Raw genomic sequence first — 20351 nt, forward strand, 5'->3', positions numbered from 1 at the left:
ATATGCACACTCAGAAACTATTAGCCAAAAAATATTTTACTGTCTCTAAAGTCTGGATCATAGGAAATGTGAGATGTATGTGGGAGTCAGGTGACTGCATCCATATTTTAGTCTTTGTGATGTCTGACAGACTTAATATGTTACTATTGGGGAGAGATTTAGAGATAAATAAATATATAATATACTAAAAAGAGAGGAGAAATTAAAATTAAAAGAGAAATTTACAAATAAAAAAATAAATAATATGCCAGAGATAAAATAAATAAATAAACAATATATAAAAAATAGAGAAGAGAAATTCAAAGATAAACAAATAAATAACATATCAAAAAGTTGACGTATTGATAAATTTTCATTATATGAGAAAAATAAATATATAGAATAATTAAGTTCAAACTCGAATATTTATAGAAACAAATCTTAATTCAAAAGATGTTTTGCAAGTAGTTTGGATCCTAAAGTTTTTTGGTATAAAAAAACAATAGAAATAAGTTTTTAGAGAATCCTCATAACGTCAAAAAAAAATTAATTTTCAGAGTAGTGCATTTCCAAAGCCAAATAAATATTCAGTAAAATTCAACTGTTGAATGTGCTAATATTCAACTGTTGTTCTCAGTGAAATTTCAATCCTATTTTATGGAAATTAATATCCAATTGTATCACCTTCCAATGGCAATTCGGCAAACAAACTAAACATAACACCAATCATCATACAGGTCGTCAATTATGTCACGCTGCCGCATGTGCTCACGCACGTGAGAGGTTACCATGTATGGTAATCTTTGGCAAGGGTTTCCGCATAGGAAAGGTATGGAGGCGGCTCTCAGATATTTCCGTGCCGACGTGGACACAGGGCTTAAACCCTAGCCGACGCCCACCCCCTTCTTCTACTTAAACCCCGCCCCAGCCCGCACACCTCCCCGCCTCCCGCAGCCGTCGTCCCGTCTCCCTGCGATTTCTCGAGGTATGGTTTCGTTTTGATCTATTTGCTATTTGTGGAGGCATTTACCTTCGCCTGATGTTGTCCGTCTGTTGGGATCGCCGTTGACGATGTGAGAGTGGAGCTCTTATGGCCTGATAGATTGTCTTGTTGTTTCATCGTTTTAGCCACGCCTCGGTGCTGAGCTCGTCGACTTCATAAGATGTTTATTCTCGCTGGTTCTTCTTGACATTTGTTATTTTTTCTTATGAGATTTTTTGGGTGTTGCCAAAGATGGTACGTTTTGCTTGATTCTATTTAGTATTGTGTTAGCTTCTTTGTTTTTACCCCCTTTTGGTATCGTCTCTGATGCGTAGCTCTTGGTAGAAAGACAGGATCTTGATGCGATCTCACTGTTCTTTTTAGATTGTGGAGAGCAGTTGTTGATGTTACTCATATTGGGGCTTGGCGTTGTGTTTTTGGAATAATAGATGAAGAATAAAAGAATATATAGCTATAACCTGAAGTACGTTTGTATAGTTTTGCTCCCGTGTAGTCGCATGGAGAACTTAAAGACTGAATGGAACACGTCTGATGTGGTTGTCTGCAAATACAGTCTCGAGAAGGCGATTCTATAGCTTGTTTTGTGCCATAACGACTTGAAATCACAGACATTTTACTCTGGATTTATTACTTGTATAGTTAGGTAGCCACCCATTTCTTTTGTGGTAAGAATTTTGAGTCTTGGACTTAAGGCAGGTCTAGGTGACTTAAGTAATGATTTCCATGGTTTTGGTTTGAAAGCAGTAGTTGCTTGACGACTACTCAAGAAAGGCTACATGGAAGGGTAAGCAAAGTGAAGCAGCTAGTTGATTTGCTTGAGAAGGTACCAACAAAGAGAGCTGGTCAGGAGTAGAGGAGAAGCATGAGGTGAGTGGCGAGCCAAAGAAAGGTACTGAAACTAGGAATGGACTAGTTGGAGCAAGTTAGACATTGATGAAATTGCCTGTTTAGTTGATTGATGACATCAAATTTAGGAACTAGAAGAAGTCCATCCTGGGCCCTCTGTAATCTTGATAACAATTTTCTGGTTTTTGGCATTGTCTTACACAATATTTGTTATTTTTATATTTATGATACTGCCTGTGGCTGCGATGCTATGGATATATATGGTGTCATCACCATTCTCGAGACTTGCTGATTCATCTGCTGCTGTAGATACAACATACAAGCCCACAAACAGGGAGAAGATGGCATTTTGCAGCAAACTTGGTGGCTTAATTAGGCAAGGACTTGTGAGAAATGGAGTAGCTGGTGGACCAAATGAAGCTATGCATCTTCTTAACTCTGCACGCTATATGTCATCAACAAAACTTTTTGTAGGAGGTAGGGTTTCTTCATGTTCTGTCATACAGGATTCGTACATGATGCATTTTGGTGCACGATTTTGATGTACATCCTATCCTTTTAATCTTTTCCTTGACATTTCTCTGTTGCTTACAGGTCTCTCCTTTGGTACTGATGACCAATCCCTTAAGGAGGCATTTAACAGCTTTGGGAATGTGGTTGAAGGTTAGTATAGAGTGGACTCGGTGAATGAGTATTTTGTGGTAAACTAATGTAATAATAGTCCTTATAAACTACAAAATGGTTCTCCATAGCAAAAGTATTTTTGATGTTATTGTTGGAACTATTTAATAATGCAACGATCTCGTGTAAAACATCGTCATAAAATTTACTAACAGATGTGATGAGGAACTTATTATTGATGCAGCAAGAGTTATTACCGATAGAGACACTGGAAGATCGAGGGGATTTGGGTTTGTAAACTTTGATAGTGATGCATCAGCTAGCGAAGCTTTGTCTGGCATGGATGGTCAGGTATGTTAGCCATAAGAGTATCTTTATCCTTTTCTTAGCTGAGACATTTTGGTTGAAGCATGGTCGGTGTATCTGAATGTTGAATCGACACTTTCAGACTGAATAACAATGTTTGAAATTTTGCTTTTAATCATCAGGAATTAAATGGCCGGAACATTCGGGTAAGCTATGCTAATGATCGACCTAGCGGTGGGCCTCGAGGTGGGTTTGGTGGTGGTTTTGGTGGCAGCGGCGGTTTTGGCGGCAGCAGCGGTGGCTACGGTGGTGGATCTGCAGGCCGGAATGACTATTGAGGAAACTTCCTCATAAATTATCAAGAAATGATGCTTGGCAAACGACCTTTTATTTATAGCATGCAAACCGAGTAGTGTTAGTCTGCTAGTTACTCTTATTCCTCGATCAGTTATTTTATGCTTCTAGGTTGTGGAACATGTGAACTCTTTTGATCGTTTCGTTGCGGAAAACTTAGCTTCTGTTTTGCATTAGTACTTCCAAGTCTCATATGATGATGCTCATGGTTTTGTTGTTCTTGTGGTTGTCGAAGCTTCTTCGATCACCTCAAGTTAGACCTGTCAATCTGGGCTTTGCTCCAATTGGATCTAATATTAGCTAAGATCCAAGTTAGACCTGTCAATATCCAACAGTTGCCACATTCTAAGATCAATCCGACATCTAAGTTCAGCTATAAAGGAGTTGATCATATAACATCTCTCATCAGGAGTTGATGATGATCGTAGTCTGTAATGCCCCAAAGCATCCGATTACGAGGCATTAAAAAAAAAAAAAAAAAAAAAAAAAAGGAAACAGAAAGCACGAAAGAAGATGATGATGATAAAAACCTCCGAGGAAATAATACTCGATCACTGATCACATTCCAGATGCAGCTTTTGATGCTTCTTTCAGTGCCCTCATGATCTCCTCCGCCACGATGCCTTTGTTGGCGAAGACCACAAGGGGGCTATGCCCTGGAACCGTGTCTTCCTTGTGGTAGCTCCCTGCGGTTCTCAGTAGCTCTTCCGAGCCTTTCTCCACCATCCCTTTCATGATCACCGTCTTGTGGTATCCCGATACGAGCTCCTCATAATCCGTATCACCTCTTTCTCCGACGATCACGTACATGTTCCCCACATTTAGACCCCAGCGGACAAATAAGTACCTTAAGGAATTTTTGTCAGAAGAATTACATTATCAACAGTCACCGGTTCGAGCTATAATGAGATCGATGATACCTCAGTGCTTGAGATCGGGATGCTAGCAGAGGGACAACCTGCAACCTTGTGGAGCTTCTGCAGTACATAAGATGGCATCGAAGTCCACGCATTCTAAGCTTCTGACGAAGATCATCGACCGGCCTTGCCTAGAGAAGTGAGAGACTCCGATGTCAGGCACCATCCACCAACACAATGCCATCGTTAGGTGTAACTTCTCTACAAATATGTTATGGTCATACCTCGGCCGAATCCTTGACCACGAAAGAGACACAATGAGGATTGCTGGATTGGACGTCTTCCTCTATGATGCTAGTGGACTTCTTGTTATCTTGAGCATTTTGAGAGGTCATTAACTTCACTAAAGTCCGCTTCACACCATCATATCCCCAGCGGTATTCGATGTGCGTGGCGTAATCAGGATCTGCACATAGCTTTCCTTCTGCATCCATGCACTGAGCTGTGCCGGGATAATACACTTCGCTGCCGCTGCTACAGATCAGAGCATCAAAATCTGTGGCTGGGATCTTCCCCGACTTTAATAGGCTTAGAACCTGCGAGATGGACATAGCAGTTGAGAGAGCAAAACCAGAAATCTTGGACATCTGAGAATCTGATCTGATAGCCTTGAAGACTTCCTGTATCAGCTGCAACATTTTCCTGTCAGGACCTCCGCTGCTATCGTAACAATCAGCAGCTATCACAAACAGTCGCCTACGCCTTCGGAGAAGAGGATACTTGTTAATGGTAGGTCCTGAGACCTCATTTTGGTTGTTGCTGTTACTGATACCACCCTGTGGTTTCGGTGCCTGTCGATTTATCTTGCTCAAAATTCTCTTCACTTGATCTTGCATCTCCGGGTCACCCTCTCCTGCAACTTTCCCAACCTCGGCCGGGTCATACTCGAGGGAACCACCGAGGGAGCTTCTCTCGCCATCCATGGAAAGCCTAAGAGATGACTCGTGCACATCCCATATGGAGTCTCCAAATGACTCCTCTTCCACGAGCGCCTCGTCTGTTGGAGTGTCGGTCTTCCATTGTGGATGTCTCATCCTGCATGCCGCTACTCTAGAAAGGTATGTCCTGCAGTGCTCGGGCCACGAAAAGAGATGAATGTTCCGCCACCCATTTTTCCTGCAGTCATGCCACAGGTTCTTCTCTGCAACTAGTTTTAGCAGCGCATCAGCAATGGCTTGCTGATCATGTGGATCCACAAGCAGCCCGTTATTCAATGCCTGATGCATCATAAATATTTTACGACGATTACTCAAAATATACTATGTTGCTTGTCAACAGCATCTACTGTCTCAAACTATACACTAAAAAATAAGAAATTATGCCAATTATTTCAGATGCATTATGCTGCTTGTGAACATTAAGTAAAAGATTGGAAGGAGCTGTATTTACCCTATGAATATCGACAGGACCTCCATTTTTTGTGGCCACCATCGGCAGTCCATGAGCAGCTGCCTACAAGATTTTCATAAAAATAAATAAATCGAATGCACATCTAATGCTTTAAGCATATAAAACTCACACACCTCAATTAAGGTAAGACCGAATGGCTCGACAAGAGCTGGATTTATGAACACTCCCTGACGGCGAAAAAACAAATTTAAATTCTATAAGCAATGTCACCAAATCTAGTAACATATATTGAAATCCATATAATCCATAAACAACCTTTGTTTTCGCACCAAGCCTGTAGATATCTGGAACATCAGACTGCTTGTGATGCTTTGGGTAAGCCACAAGTCCATACAGATCATACTTGTCAATTAGTTTTAACACTGTTGTGAGCACACTAGCATTGCCGGTCGACATCTCGTCTATGTCGTCTCTGTTCCCCATGATTAATGTCTGTGTAGGCAAAAGCAAACTCAAATCATGTGCCTAATATTATTGGAACTCTTTCCAGCAAAATCATCTGCTACAGATATGGACTTTTGGTTGCAAAGAAATTAAGGTTTGTTAGAGAAAGTTTTCTTTGGAAGAAACTAGCAATCGAGAAAATTGCTTTCTGGATGTGTCTGAAAGATATGTCAGTTAATGCATCCACATGAATAGAGATAAAGATTCAGCCATGCAGTTGAATAGCTATATAAAACCTCAATTTCTTTTGTCTTCCTCAAGAAAAAGCTTTCATTTTCTAATTCCTACAACATTCATGATATAAGATAAGCTGAAAACAATGATCTTTGAATTAAAACAGTCATGGCACCAAAAAGAATAAGATTTCAGGAGTAATGGTTAAGAAATAGTCCTCACAAGATTTGCAAGCTCTCTCAACGGACGGCATTCTCCAAAGGCTTTCACAAGGGTAGTGATGTTCTTCTTAGGGTCAGGTCTTGATAGAGCCAAAATCATAGGTTTGTGAGGATTTGTGAAGAAACGCATAACCTGCAGGAATGGTCCCTTTATGCTATAAATGGATTACTCAGTGTCCTCCAAAAGTGACACAGATTTGTAGAGTGAAAGAGTGCTTGCCTCAGACCATATCGGTGGAACTGCCCTAGGTGAAGCCCCATCTGCACCAATGAGATCTTTTAAATCTCCATCAGCATCAGCTGTGTCTTCTTGAATTGCTACACTACTGAAATCCATCCCAGGAGGGATGACCTGCATGGTTGTGAAATATATAAGCTATAACATAATTCATAAACTGTTCTTCAGCTGCTGTACTCCAACAGCATGTATAATTTTGTAATATTATGAGGTGTAACATAATTCACAACCTGTTATAGGATTGCTGCTCCAAAAGTGAGGAGAGGGAATATATAAATGCAAACCATATTATCAAATTAATGGATTTTATAAAGATACAGATACTGCTTAAATCATTTTGTGATGAGAGACTCTGTTTGATTCTTGGAAATATCAACTCTTGAAGAATGCAAATGATGATGATATAAGTTTATATGAGCAAATGAGTAACAACCATATTTAATCTAAGAAAGACCGCATCTCAGCCACAATGATATATAACATACATATATAAACCTGAAAAATGAGCTGTATAGTTTGTCCCGGTGGATGTTAAATAGTTTGGAATTGGATAACCCTCCTATCACCAAATAGAATACAGGTCATCAGAATGTAAATTCTCTTTTGTGCAGGCGCATTCCTTATTAATTGATATGGACATACAAAGAAGAGTAAATGACACTAAACTGAATCTTGATAACTTGGTAATGTAACAATACAATTTCAAGAACTTACAATTTGCACTAAATAAACTGGTTCGATATGCATTTACGATGTGAATATCACTTGTTAACTCATGTAAATAAATTGGAATTGAAACTTTTAGTTTACACCAGTGTGCATGCTTACCACCATCCTTGGCATGTAGCGGCCGTGGCAGTTGACCCCCCGTCGAGCGCGAGCTCTCAGCACTCTCTCGAGTTTGACATCAAAGCCATCATAGAGTCCCCACTGCTCATCAATCTCTTGCCTTGTGCTTGTTATAACAAGCTCAGCTGCATCCAAGGAGAGCTCCTCAGCTTCTATGCGCCTCATTATCTTGTATGTCGCATCGATATCCTGCTTAGATTGTCGACCTTGCTTAAGAAGTTGTTCTAGTTTGTTCCTCCCCAATGAATGGCCCGTAAGAACCATGGGAACATTCAAGGCACCCGAAAGAAGAGCAGCGACATCTCCAGCATCAGCATAATGGCCATGAATCACATACGGCCAGACAGGATGTCCCCCACCAATCTGTTCCCCCAACACCTTAGACATATTGAGAATGTGAGCTAAAGCTCCATCTACAAACTCTTGTAGGTAGGGCCAAAGCAGTTCTTTGCGCAGATATGTATCCCTCGGACCACAAGGTACACGAATGACATAAGCTCCGGTACTCTCCCCAACATCATTCCCCTCTGCATCGTAGGAGCCTGAGGTTAGCATCTCTGTTGGCTCCCCATAGCTCCAGTCCACTTCAGGGGATGTTATCTGACGAGTGAAAAGGTCAACCCTATAGACCCCTGGCATCATAGAGAGTGCTCGAGCAAGCTCCACCACGTACTTCACCTGTAAGTTTTATGCAGACTGATAATTGTAGATTCCCAAATAGAACTATGTAATTGCCAAGCGAGATGACAGTCTTCCGTCAGAAAAAAAAGAGGAATAAAAGGAAATGGCATGCCTTCTACCTGACCACCTGTGTCTGAGTCCCTTCCTAGTTCCATGTTTTCTCCACGAACCAAGCCATGCAAACTGAAGAAGAAACAATGAAGATAACTAATTTATTATGTCACAAATAAAATTGTTAAGAATAGGACAGCATTTGTTTATCGAATAGAAGTTCATACCTAAGTATTGACATACAATTCTAGGAAAAGTGAGTCTACAATATACATGCCTCAATTTTCAACAGCCTTAAGCAGGCAGAAATAGCCTTTTAAAGAACTGACATTTAAAGAAAATTTCAATTGAACCTACGGCTGAATTTTATAATATCAAATTTATTGCCGCTAAAAGGAATACATGTTTCTGCAATTTGGAATTACTTATGCATATGAACATCCAAATATGGAATTTGTCTAACATTCTGAGATCTGAATTTGCTTCTGATACCTTATTGCAGTAACACTTACATTGTTATGAAATGGTTCATATAAGAAAACATTCACCAAGGCCTTCAAATCATTTTGCTTTAGAAAAAACTACAGGAAATAGGATTGTAAAATATGTAAATTAGTACAAACAAATTAGATGGGCTTGAAAACCATTTATGCAGATAAGCAATGTAAATTCCAGGTTTTTGAAAAAAAATTCGAGGCAGAATGACTCCATTAAATGTCCTTTGAGGGTGACCAAAGACTAATTTGCTGGAAACAATGGCTCAAGATACCAAACTAACATCAAACAATTTTCATTTGTTGGAATCCATCGTGAAACATTTTCAGGAACATTATCAAGAATATGCTAAACCAACACATCAACTGTGTTAAATGTACCTGATGAGCACAATATAGAGCTTTCTCTCTTTCTCATCATCAGACCAGGACTGGATATCAGAGAAGTTCCTCTGTAACTTTTTCCTAGGTGTTTCACCTTGCGTCAATTCACCCACTGTGTCACCCTTTTCGCCTTCTGATAGTTCTTCTGACATGTCCTCAGTGGCATCTCTTCGTCCTTGCTCCCGCTCCCATCGCCGGTTGGCTGTTCTTTGAACATTCTCCCACTCCAACTGCAGATCAATTCCCAAAATTTCAGGAAATGTTTACATGATATGAAAAACTGAAAGATTCTGCTTCTCTTGCTTGAGAAGGGAAAGAAAGACTAGTGCAACTTTGCAATTTTGATGCTTAAAAGTCTCTCTCCCTCTCTCTCTCTCATTAAATATGCTTAATATTTAATACATCAATTGGTACTGAACTACATACATTACCCAGTGAACACGTCATATTCCAACCAAACATTAGTTCTAACAAAGCAAAATCAATTTTTTCAAATGCTCGTTGTTGCTTAGCATCCTTCCAGATGCACTATTTCAATCAGGTTAGTGGCTAAAACGTGAGCATGCATAAGACATCACATGATAATGAGAATAACTATTGTTTAACATAAATATCTAAACCGAATCTTGCATAACGTCTAAGAATATCTACCATACAGAAGGAACAATGGAACAAGGTCCAATATGACATTTCAAAATCTTAGTTTGAGATAAATGAGCCATGATCAATTCAGAAGACACACATTTAAACATCCTACAACAAGTACATAGCTCATCTGAACTCAGGAGCCGTGGCTCTGACTAGCAAAGCACAGGTCGGGTTTCAGACATGGCAATTGATATTTCTCAAGTTAAAAGCTTCTCAGAGAGGTAGTGAGTGAGACATAGAGCTTCGTCAACAGATTAATCCGTAGTCCGTCATTAGATGCAATTCTCCAAACAGAAAGCTTCAGAAGAACAAAATTATCAAAAAAATGAAGAAATTCAGAATCATATAAGAATGGGTACATCAAGAAAATAAAGTCTACGAACAAATTATCAGCTCAAAAATTCACATGTCAACAAATCCTGTGACAGTTTATGCAGATAGAAAGATAGGTGACTGTTTAGCAAACAATACTTAGTGGACAGCGTTCTTTCTGCCTCTTATAACCGATTCGACACGATCATCTTGAACTTAGAGAGTAAATCATGGGACAAAAATTTTATAAAAAAAAATCCGAAAATTTTATCCCTGAAGTTGCTCCAGAAAAAGGCTTCCCGTTGTTTGTGATTGCCAATTTGAAGAACAAGAAACAGTTGAGTGTGCCAACTTATCAAAGAAGCTGAAGACAATACTTAGACCTTTTTCCCAAAAACAATTCTTGTGTTATTTCCTACTTTCCTACTAACTATATATGTGTATATATAGCAATCGGTTCTTCGATTCAATCAAAACATATTTTTCGTTTTAGCATCAGCGAAAACCGAAGGCAGATATCCCGCAGAAAGAATAATCCGTTCCACGCAAAACCAATCATCAAAGGAAGAGAAGAAAAAGAAAAAGAAACACCAAAACAGAGCAGCCAAAACGGCGAAACACAGAGGAGCAAATAACGAGAAAGATGCCCACCTGCTTCTTCTTCCGAGTGAGGTGCCAGATGCGCCAGCACATGTTCTCGAGCCTGGTGCTCCTCTCCCGGGAGTTTCGCGTCGCCACCACCTTGATCCACGTCCGGTGGAGGTCGGTCTCGTCGACGCCGGTGACGACCTCCTCCACGAAGTACTTGGTCGGATTGAAATGGTCGCCGCCGTCCCTCACGCTCACCGGCGACGACACCTTCTGGTCATCCGCGACAGCCCCGCCGCTGTCCAGTATCGCCTCCAGGTACCCATTGATCCATTCGTTTCCTGCCATCGACGCTGCTGCCCCTCCAATCCGCTAACTCGAACACCCAACCGAACCTTTCCTCATCAAGCATCAAAGAAAAATCCAAAATCTCGAAAAGCAATTGCAGTTTAACTCATTCAAAACCTAAGCGAGGAGACCTCATCTTCACCTGAAGAATGAGAGATGCAGAAGCTGTTTCCCAATCAAACAAGTGTTCGAAGACAGTGAGCGAAGCTCTGATCTTTGACACGAGAAAGGGATTGGGATGCTTGAAAGGTCGAGATCTTCGATTACAAGGACAGCAAAACTCGAAGAAGCCTCTCTACCTTCCCTTTTGGTTAGGCTGTTACACTGGGAAGAGGGAAACGGAGAGAGAGAGAGAGAGAGAGAGAGGGCTATAAAGATGGGCAGAGCGGGGGAAAAGGAGAGATGGAGGTTAGAGGGAGTTGGGCACGTGGCGGAAGGTGGGGCGCCTTGGCGACGCCAACACAGATGTCTAAAACGGGGCCGCTCCCGCCCCTCGAGATTGCCCGATTCCCCGTGCGATCTGTTGCCATTAGTTTCTCCCCCCAACCATGTCTAAGCCTTCACGGCTGCTGTTACGTGGATGCCTAACTAACCGATCCCCTATAAATCGTTTCCCCCAATTTCCAATTTTTTTTTGTTTTCCTGACTAATTGTAAATTCTTTTTTATTCTTTATTCTTTATTCTTTATTCTTCTTCTGAGATTATTTCAGAATTTTTATCACAAAAAAAAAATCTTAGTTATCTTAATCAGACCGAACATCAAATTCGACTAAGCATATCAATAAGTTTAATTCTTTTTTAAAAAAAATTAAATATAATTTATTTATTTTTATATAAGGATAATCAGTGAAGATGAGATTCAAATAGTTTTTACGATCAAATATAATTTATTATATTATTATAAAAAAATAATTTTATGATAGACGACCTAAGCAAGCATATTTGAAGATATATCATAAGTTTTTTAGAAATCATTGTAATGGTTATATAACTTCATGTATTTGAGGGATGAAGATGAACATATACCATCATGAGATGAAGGTTGAAACATATAATGTTGTGATCGTATTTTTTGTTTTGTTTTATTTCTTTAATTTTAAGAATATTTGAGAATCATGAACGGGCAATACCTGTTGACCATATGATGGATGATATCATGAACATGTGTGTGGAGAACATAAAAGTAAATTGATATGGCACATGAAAACTTGCTAAGTATCAGAATGTTGTATGCGATCGAACATAGGCGGCCACAAATGCTCCGAGTGCATCTGTGCCGAATCAAGATAAGCATCCATGCAATCATTCATGCAGTTGCCGTGTCCATTGCTTATTTCTTCCGATTTCTTTTGGTCCCACTGCTATCTATCATCAGCAATGGTTGATGGTAGGCAAGATAAGCTCTTCGCAGTGGGAAAGAAGGCACATGTCATGACTTGATACTTGCAAGGCAAACTTATCCCATTGATGTTGCAAGTGGCATATGAAAACACTAGCATTTGTAGCTATTGTAATGTGGTGTGAAGAGCATGTCAAGTTCCACTCAAAAGTGCAATCTCATGCATCCATGGTGGAGAATTCATCAGACACAATATATAAGACGACACTCTTCATTCGCATCTACGAAGACACAATATATAAGAGAATATTCCTTATTCTCTTAAGGATCTGATCTTATAATCCATGTATATAGATTCTCTAAGGATATCATCAGGAATTCACAGCAGTTTATACAGCATCCTAAAGAGTTTTAAGCTCATCCAACCAAATATGTTTGGCAGTGTATGCATGGAATCTCTTGCTGAATAATAAATACACCATGAAATCAAAGTCAATATTCTCTTCTTCTTCTTTTTATCTCTCTCTCTCTCTCTCTCTCTCTCTCTCTCTCTCTCTCTCTCTCTCTCTCTCTATGAATCATAAATATTTTTGGAGTTGGGAGTTTCAAGTTTCTTCTTATTTGCCTTTACTAACGGGAGTTCACAAGAAATGCCTTGAGCTCCGAAAGAGACACTTGATGTTTAGGGCTTCTCTCCAGCCCCCCAGCATTAATTTGCTGCATGTGCTTAGGATGGCATCCAGAAATCTTCTGCTTGATCTTTTTGGATGTCGGCTGTGAATACATGATCATAGTCACAGCACTCAGATATGTCAAACCATTCTATGACATGGATAAGGAGGAGATAAAGAAGAGCGATGTCTTCTTCTCCTTCTTCTCCCCTACCCTAGCTAGTTTCTCTCACTTAGAGTTGATGCACATGTGTGTGGTAGCACAGCATCATCCGGATACCTGAAACAACCACCATCAACCAATCTATATCTTCTTACCATTCTGTGTCGATTTTGCCTCCTTAGAAAAGAGACGAAGGGAGGACGACATGCTCTCTGTGCCACCTGATCACCTTAGCATCCTACTGTATATCGAGATGCTGACCACCACAATAATTAATTATATATATAATATATATATGTATATATATGTATATATATATATGTATATATATATATATGTATATATATATATATATGTATATATATATATATATGTATATATATATATATATATATATATATATATATAAATGCTTGCACTCCCAATATATATCTAAAGTTAATCTTATTTAACGAAATATAATATCATCTTTGATCAATACAAAATTCATGTCGGTCTTTTGCTTGTCTTCTCTCTAGATAGGAATAAATTACAAAATATATACTGATTATATTTTAACTATGTGTGTAATATATGTATAGATTTACTTTAATTAAAGTAGAATTAGTTAGATGTTGATGTTAATTAAATGATAAAAAAATCAAGCACAAAAAAAAATCTTTTATATCTCAAGATTTTGATTCGAGCAACATGTACAAGCAAAACATCTTGAATGCTATGAGAGTTCCTCTTTAAAAAAAATAAAAAAAAATCTAACTTCATATGAGAGAGTACATAATATACAACGACAGTAGTTGTTGTAGGTAAAAGGAAAAAGATCGCTATTGTTAGGTAGATAAATGAGCTTCGATGAAAAAGAGATATCAAGAGGGAGAAAAGAAAGTTTTTCTTGCTTGAAGGAAAAGGGCTCTGATACCATAAAAAATTTACCGTAAAGAATTGATTTCATTAATTGAGATAATATATCTTTATTCATATTTGAGAGAGATATTTTCTTCATCCACATATATTATGATAATTGATCTTCAAATCATAGATTGATCGGAACGAATATAGAATCTTTATTCCCTGTTTATCTTTACTATGATCTTCTATCATAAGGATTATCGCATGTGTGTGCCATCTCGAACTAAAATGTGGCGGCATGATCCTTATGGATACATTGGAAAAGTATAACCTCTAAATCTATTATAAGACATGTAATCGTTTTGTTCTTAGAGGAATAATCTCTTATCATATTACAATAGGGCATATTAGCCTATTTATTCCATCGTAAAATAGTATTTGCTAACCTCAATATGTTTAAAATTATCTTCTTTTTTTTTATTCTTTGCATCTTAATTATTCATAGTTTTTCTTCCGGTACCAAAACGGTCTCATTGTGTGACTCAGGCATTCGTCATCAAACTCATTATGGATGCCCTAATCAGACTCATTATGCTAAACTCCATCAATTCGAGTTCATGCATGGTGGATCCAAGTTCAAATTATTATCCCTAGCTTAGCTTTTATATGCTACCTAAATTTGAGACATACAACGAGGATCAAGCACGTAACTTGTCATGCCACACAAACCTTCTCCAACTTTCTAATGTGACATGCAACAATTTTCTATGAATACCACACGCCACTAGACTCTCCATGACAATGTCTTAATGGTTCTCCTACTTGCAATCAATATGAACCGCACAAAAACTTAAAATCATCATCATCACACACACACACACACACACACACGCTATTGATGTGTGACTTCATGATAGAGAAGCAAATACTATATCTTGACTTTGACATGTGACCCATTCTAAGTTAGGTCATATTGGTTGGAATATAAAGAATCGACCCGCACCCATCATTCCAATGAATATTGGGTTAAACCTTAAGAGGACTCCTTGGGCCTGATTTAATATTGACCCGATTTGATTATCCACTTCACCACCAATCTAAGTCGAGGAGTTAACATATGACACATTGTTTCCACATGATTTATGTCACCATTGCTATTAGTTTCATTCCATTTGTCATTGTCAATATTGTTAACACAAGTTGTTCATATGCTATAGTACTTGTTAGGATCGAGAGCACTAAGAGGGGGGGGGGGTGAATTAGTGCAGTGGAAAACTTTTTGCGATTAAAATCGAAAGCTGCGTTCAAACAATAAAAACAACTTCTGTATGAAAGTTGATACTAAGCAAGGTTAAAGTCAATCTATGCAGGTAGTTTGCAGCTATGATGAAAACCAAAATATCGGCGCAAATTGAAATCGGACGTTCGTACGAAGAAACTGATTTACGTCTAAATGCTGATTCGTAAATCACTTGATTAGATAAGACGTAGTTTAAGCAGGAGTATAAAGGCAGTGTGCAGTTATGGTAAAGCTCAAAACGTAAACGCAATCTGCAATATGATGATCATACGAAAAAGCAGATTTACGTCTAAACGCAGATTTACATCTAAACGCAGATTTACGTCTGAACCTTGAAACTCGTTCGTAAAATCGCAGAGGGCAGTAAGCTATTGAGAAGTTTGCAGTGAAGGTAAAATGCTCAAAGGAAATGCAAACCGAGATTTAGAGTGGTTCGGTCAATCTTGACCTACTCCACTTTTGGCTTCCTCCACCGACGAGGTCACCGACATCAACTAGAGGCCTTCCTTCAATAGGCGAAGGCCAACCATCCTCTTACAGATTCACTCCTTTTGACGGGCTTAGGAGACAACCCTTACAGAAGTTTTCTCTCCTCTCTTTACAACTCAAACTTTGAAGAACAGAAAGAGGAGAACTAGCAGTTTTGAGCTCTAAGAACCACAGAAAGACAGCAAGATTTCGAGTGTGTGTTATGTGCTTTCAGTGCTGAATGGGTGGGGTATTTATAGGCCCCAACTCAGTTCAAATCTGGAGCTCAAATCTGTCAATTCCCAGAATTTCGGGATCAGGCGGTTGCACCTCCTGACTGGGGCGATTGCACCGCCTAGCAGAGCTCGAAGACTGAGCCTCTGGGCGGTGCCACCTCTATCAGGGGCGGTTGCACCTCTCTGCCAGAGCTCGAAGACCGAGCTCAAGCGGTTGCACCACCTGACTAGGGAGGTTGCACCGCTTGACAGAGCTCGAAACTTGAGCTCTGGCGGTGCTACCTCTTGATAGAAGAGGTTGCACCGCCCAGTCTCGCTTGGAGACTGAGCCCGGGGCGGTGCCACCTCTTGGCTGGGGCGGTTGCACCTCCCACAGCAATCAGGGTCCGAATGGGTTAATCCATTCGGCCCAATTTGATTCTTTCAGGGGCCCAATTGCCCCAAGATTAAGCTAATGGGATCACCTCCCATTTCTAACTTAATCAATGTGATAACTACGATTATTTCCTAAGACATATTCTACAGCTTGCTCCGGTGCGTCAATCGCTTCTTCCGGCGAGTTTCCGACGAACTTCCGTCGATCATCCGACGAACCCTCTGTGATCCTCCTGCGGACTTCCGACAAACTCCTGGACTTGCGACGATCCACTTGGCAAGTTCCGACGAGCTCCTTTGGCAAGCTTCTGGACTTCTCGGATTTGTTCCCGCAGAACCTCCGACGACTGTCCGAACTTCCGTCGAGCTCTCGTACTCCCAACATGATCATTGTCATGACTCCGGCGCAACTCCAGCTACATGTCTTACTTTCATCGTAGTTAATCCTGCACATGTAAAACAAAAACTTCGATCGAGACAATTAATCCTAAGCAATTAACCAAGTTGTCCGGCATGTCATTGGTCTCTCGACGCTTCGTCCGATTCTTCGGCGCATCGTCCTTTCCTGCAGCCTATTGCCCAATCGACCAGTTGACTCCGCAACTCCGATATCCTTGGCACAATACCCGCTCTTCTTGGCCCGATGCCCGAGTCCACGGCCCGAAGCCTTCTGTCGATACGTCGACCGATCCACCGGCCCGACGTCCAATCTTCTGACATGTTCCTCCGGCACAATATGATTTTCCTGCTTTAATTGTCTCATCCTGATCGAGGCATCCTACGTCACTCAAAACACAGATTAAATCATAAACATATATCAAGTAGTTTCATCATCAAAATACGAGATTCAACAATCTCCCCCTTTTTTGATGATGACAACCACTTGATGACGGAGTTAAACTTAACTCCCGGAGTTTAAACATACTCCCCCTATCAATATGCCATATTGATAGAAACTCTTGGATTCAAAAATCCAAGCAACGTGTCATTATAAACTTATGCATAACATGTCATGTCATCAACATACTTCTCCCCCTTTGTCATCAACAAAAAGGAGAAGTACTACAATCAAGTGTTTGCGATATAAGTTTAACTCATTGCATGAAAAACATAATATCTATTGTTATCATCATGCAAGTTTGCTATCATCAAATGGTAAGATATCAACATGTAAAATTGCGATTCAAGTTCTTGATATCTTAACATGATATGACATTCATAACACCTATTCATATGAATGCTGCTTTTGATATCTCATCATAATATGACATTCATAACATCTATTCATATTCTTCAAATATGACACTCATAGTATTAATTTATATATTTCTCCCCCTTTGTCATCAACAACAAGGAGAACGATATAAGCAAATTTTAAATATACGTGCGATGCCATAAGTTGGTTCATGTCATTTTCCAACAGTGAGTGATAGGATACCAATTATGCAAACATCTCGAGGAAAACATGACATGGAGATAGCTTTTATTGCTTCTTCATTTTTATTTGTTATCTTTTTACATGAAGGAGGAAAGTCATATGTGAAGTTCAAATCGATAAGATATTAAAGCACACTTCATTTTTGCAAGGATTAAGATATGTAAGTGAGTCAAATCCTTGTATGTAAAAATATCTTCCTTTTATAAGAGGGAATCATCAAATATGTTTCTCGAAAAATATTTTTCACATGATAAGTGCATTTGCTAGATGATTCTATATGTCAAAAATCAATGATGTGAATTAAACTTGATATGACATATGCTTGTTAACTTCGGAAGAGGATAATGTATCAAGAAAATCCAATTGTTAGGATCAAGAAAATCCGAAAATGAAATTTGACACTTTCATATATTCGGACAGGGTTTTACTAGAGATATTCAATTACAATCATGAAGGTAAAACATGCTTATTATCATGGAAATTTTTGTATTCAAGCACAAAATTTCCAACATGTAATCATGACAAGTAATTGTGTAAAATCATTATGGCAATCAAGTGATTTGATCATTCAATCAAAAAAGTCCGAAAAATAATTTTAACACGTTTAATCATTCAGACATATTTTTGTCATAGTTTTTCAAATATAATCATGAAGATAAGACATGCTCATAATCATGGTAGTATGATAGCAAGTTTACCATATACAAGCTAGCAAAAAATTTCTACATTTTAAGGCCCGCAAGCTAGCAATTTTGAGATGTTCAAGAAAGCAACCCTTGCTTCTTGAAATATAAGTTTTGCTAGATGTGCATTCCTTGGTGATGTTCAATATAGCTAAGTTCTACATCATGCAAGCTAGTGAATTTTATAACATTTTAGAACATGTATAATCACCAAAGCATCATAAATTTTAATGATGTGCAAAATTACAAATTTTGCATGATTGCATTTGTGTGTCTTGAGATTTGCAAGATAGCACTTCTTGGTGATGTTCAAGATAACAATTTCTTCTCTTTTGAGAAGTGCAATTTTTGCTTTCTTCTTGAATTGTGCAAGCTAGCTATCTCCTCTTTTGTCATTGTAAAAAAGAAGGGAAAAACCCTTTACATCAATTTTTAAATCATGACAAAGGTTAGTATCAATCTCATTTGTGCATCATTATATTTTCAAATTAAAACATGCACATTTTCAAAACATATAAACTCATTATTATATGCATGATTCCAAATCATCATTCATGTTATTTCAATCATTGTTTCACTCATCACTATAGCTTATCATGCATAATATGTAAAACCATCTAACATGATATAAATATTTATTTATTTAATTTTTTTAAGCATTCATGATACACATCATACATTATCATAATAAAAAGCATATGCATCATTCCAAATCATAAATATTTCAAATCATCATGGTATTAATTTGTCACATTGCATCCTACCATGCATGTGTTGAATCTCGGATTTTGATGATGAAACTACTTGATATATGTTTATGATTTAATCTGCGTTTTGAGTGACGCATGATGCTTCGATCAGGATGAGACAATTAAAGCAGGAAAATCATGTTGTGCCGAAGGAACGTGTCAGAAGATTGGACGTCGGGCCGGTGGATCGGTCGACGTATCGACAGAAGGCTTCGGGCCGTGAACTCGGGCATCGGGCCAAGAAGAGCGGGTATTGTGCCAAGGATATCGGAGTTGCGGAGTCAACTGGCCGATTGGGCAATAGGCTGCACGAGAGGACGATGCGCCGAAGAATCGGACGAAGCGTCGAGGGACCAATGACATGTCGGACAACTTGGTTAATTGCTTAGGATTAATTGTCTCGATCGAAGTTTTGATTTGGTGTGCAGGATTAACTACGATGAGAGTAAGACAAGCAGCAGGTGTTGCGCCGGAGTCAAGATCATGATCACGTTGGGAGTTCGAGAGTTCGACGGAAGTTCGGACGGTCGTCGGAGGTTCAGCGAGAACAGATCCGAGAAGTCCAGAAGCTTGCCAAGCGAAGCTCGTCGGAACTCGCCAAGTGGATCGTCGCAAAGTCCAGGAGTATGCCGGATGTCCGCAGAAGGATCACCGAGGGTTTATCGGATGATCGACGGAAGTTCGCCGGAAACTCGCCGGAAGAAGCGATTGACGCATCGGAGCATAGCTGCAGAAGTTGTCTTAGAGTTAATCGTAGTTAGCACGATGATTAAGCTTGAAAATGGGAGGTGATCCCATTAGCTTAATCTTGGGGCAATTAGGCCCCTGAAAAGATTCAAATTGGGCCGAATGGAGCGAACCATTCGGACCCTGATTGCACCAGGCGGTGCAACCGCCTAGGACAGGAGGTGCAACCGCCTGGGCTGCAGGACTGGGCGGTGCAACCGCCCCAGCCAGGCGGTGCAACCGCCCAGGCCATGTCTTCCAGCAAGATTGGGCGGTGCAACCGCCCCAGCCAAGAGGTGCTACCGCCCAGGGCTCAGTCTCCAAGCGAGATTGGGCGGTGCAACCTCCTCTGTCAAGAGGTAGCACCGCCAGAGCTCAAGTTTCGAGCTCTGCCAAGAGGTGCAACCACCGAGCTCGGTCTTCAAGCTCTGGTAGAGAGGTGCAACCTCTTTGGACAGGTGATGCATCGCCTGAGCTCGGTCTTCGAG

At 39.7% G+C, this 20351-nt stretch overlaps 2 protein-coding genes across 5 annotated transcripts; one reads left to right on the top strand and one right to left on the bottom strand.

The window, feature by feature from the left end:
* The first annotated feature begins 806 nt into the window (after positions 1–806).
* On the top strand, positions 807–3288 carry LOC135634869 (glycine-rich RNA-binding protein 4, mitochondrial-like). The gene is made up of 5 exons (XM_065145548.1): positions 807–964; positions 2138–2305; positions 2423–2491; positions 2694–2800; positions 2938–3288. The coding sequence occupies exons 2-5, from the start codon at positions 2170–2172 to the stop codon at positions 3091–3093; spliced, it is 468 nt and encodes a 155-aa protein (XP_065001620.1). The 5' UTR covers positions 807–964; positions 2138–2169; the 3' UTR covers positions 3094–3288.
* Positions 3289–3477: 189 nt separating this feature from the next.
* Positions 3478–11225, bottom strand: LOC135634868 (sucrose-phosphate synthase-like). 4 transcript variants are annotated; one of them, XM_065145546.1, is made up of 13 exons: positions 11011–11225; positions 10584–10892; positions 8970–9202; positions 8163–8226; positions 7342–8040; positions 6496–6627; positions 6277–6423; positions 5692–5868; positions 5550–5603; positions 5416–5478; positions 4251–5243; positions 4030–4157; positions 3478–3956 (listed from the first exon to the last, which is right to left on the bottom strand). In XM_065145546.1, exons 2-13 carry the CDS (start codon positions 10866–10868, stop codon positions 3668–3670), a joined length of 3264 nt encoding a protein of 1087 aa, XP_065001618.1. In that variant the 5' UTR covers positions 10869–10892; positions 11011–11225; the 3' UTR covers positions 3478–3667. The 4 variants fall into 4 exon arrangements, with proteins under 4 accessions (XP_065001618.1, XP_065001616.1, XP_065001619.1 ...); XM_065145544.1 differs by having other exon boundaries at positions 10584–10915; XM_065145547.1 differs by having other exon boundaries at positions 6277–6408; positions 10584–10915; positions 11011–11223.
* Between the last annotated feature and the right edge of the window lie 9126 nt (positions 11226–20351).

This window comes from Musa acuminata, chromosome BXJ3-4, assembly GCF_036884655.1.
Source record: "Musa acuminata AAA Group cultivar baxijiao chromosome BXJ3-4, Cavendish_Baxijiao_AAA, whole genome shotgun sequence".
NCBI lineage: Eukaryota > Viridiplantae > Streptophyta > Magnoliopsida > Zingiberales > Musaceae > Musa > Musa acuminata.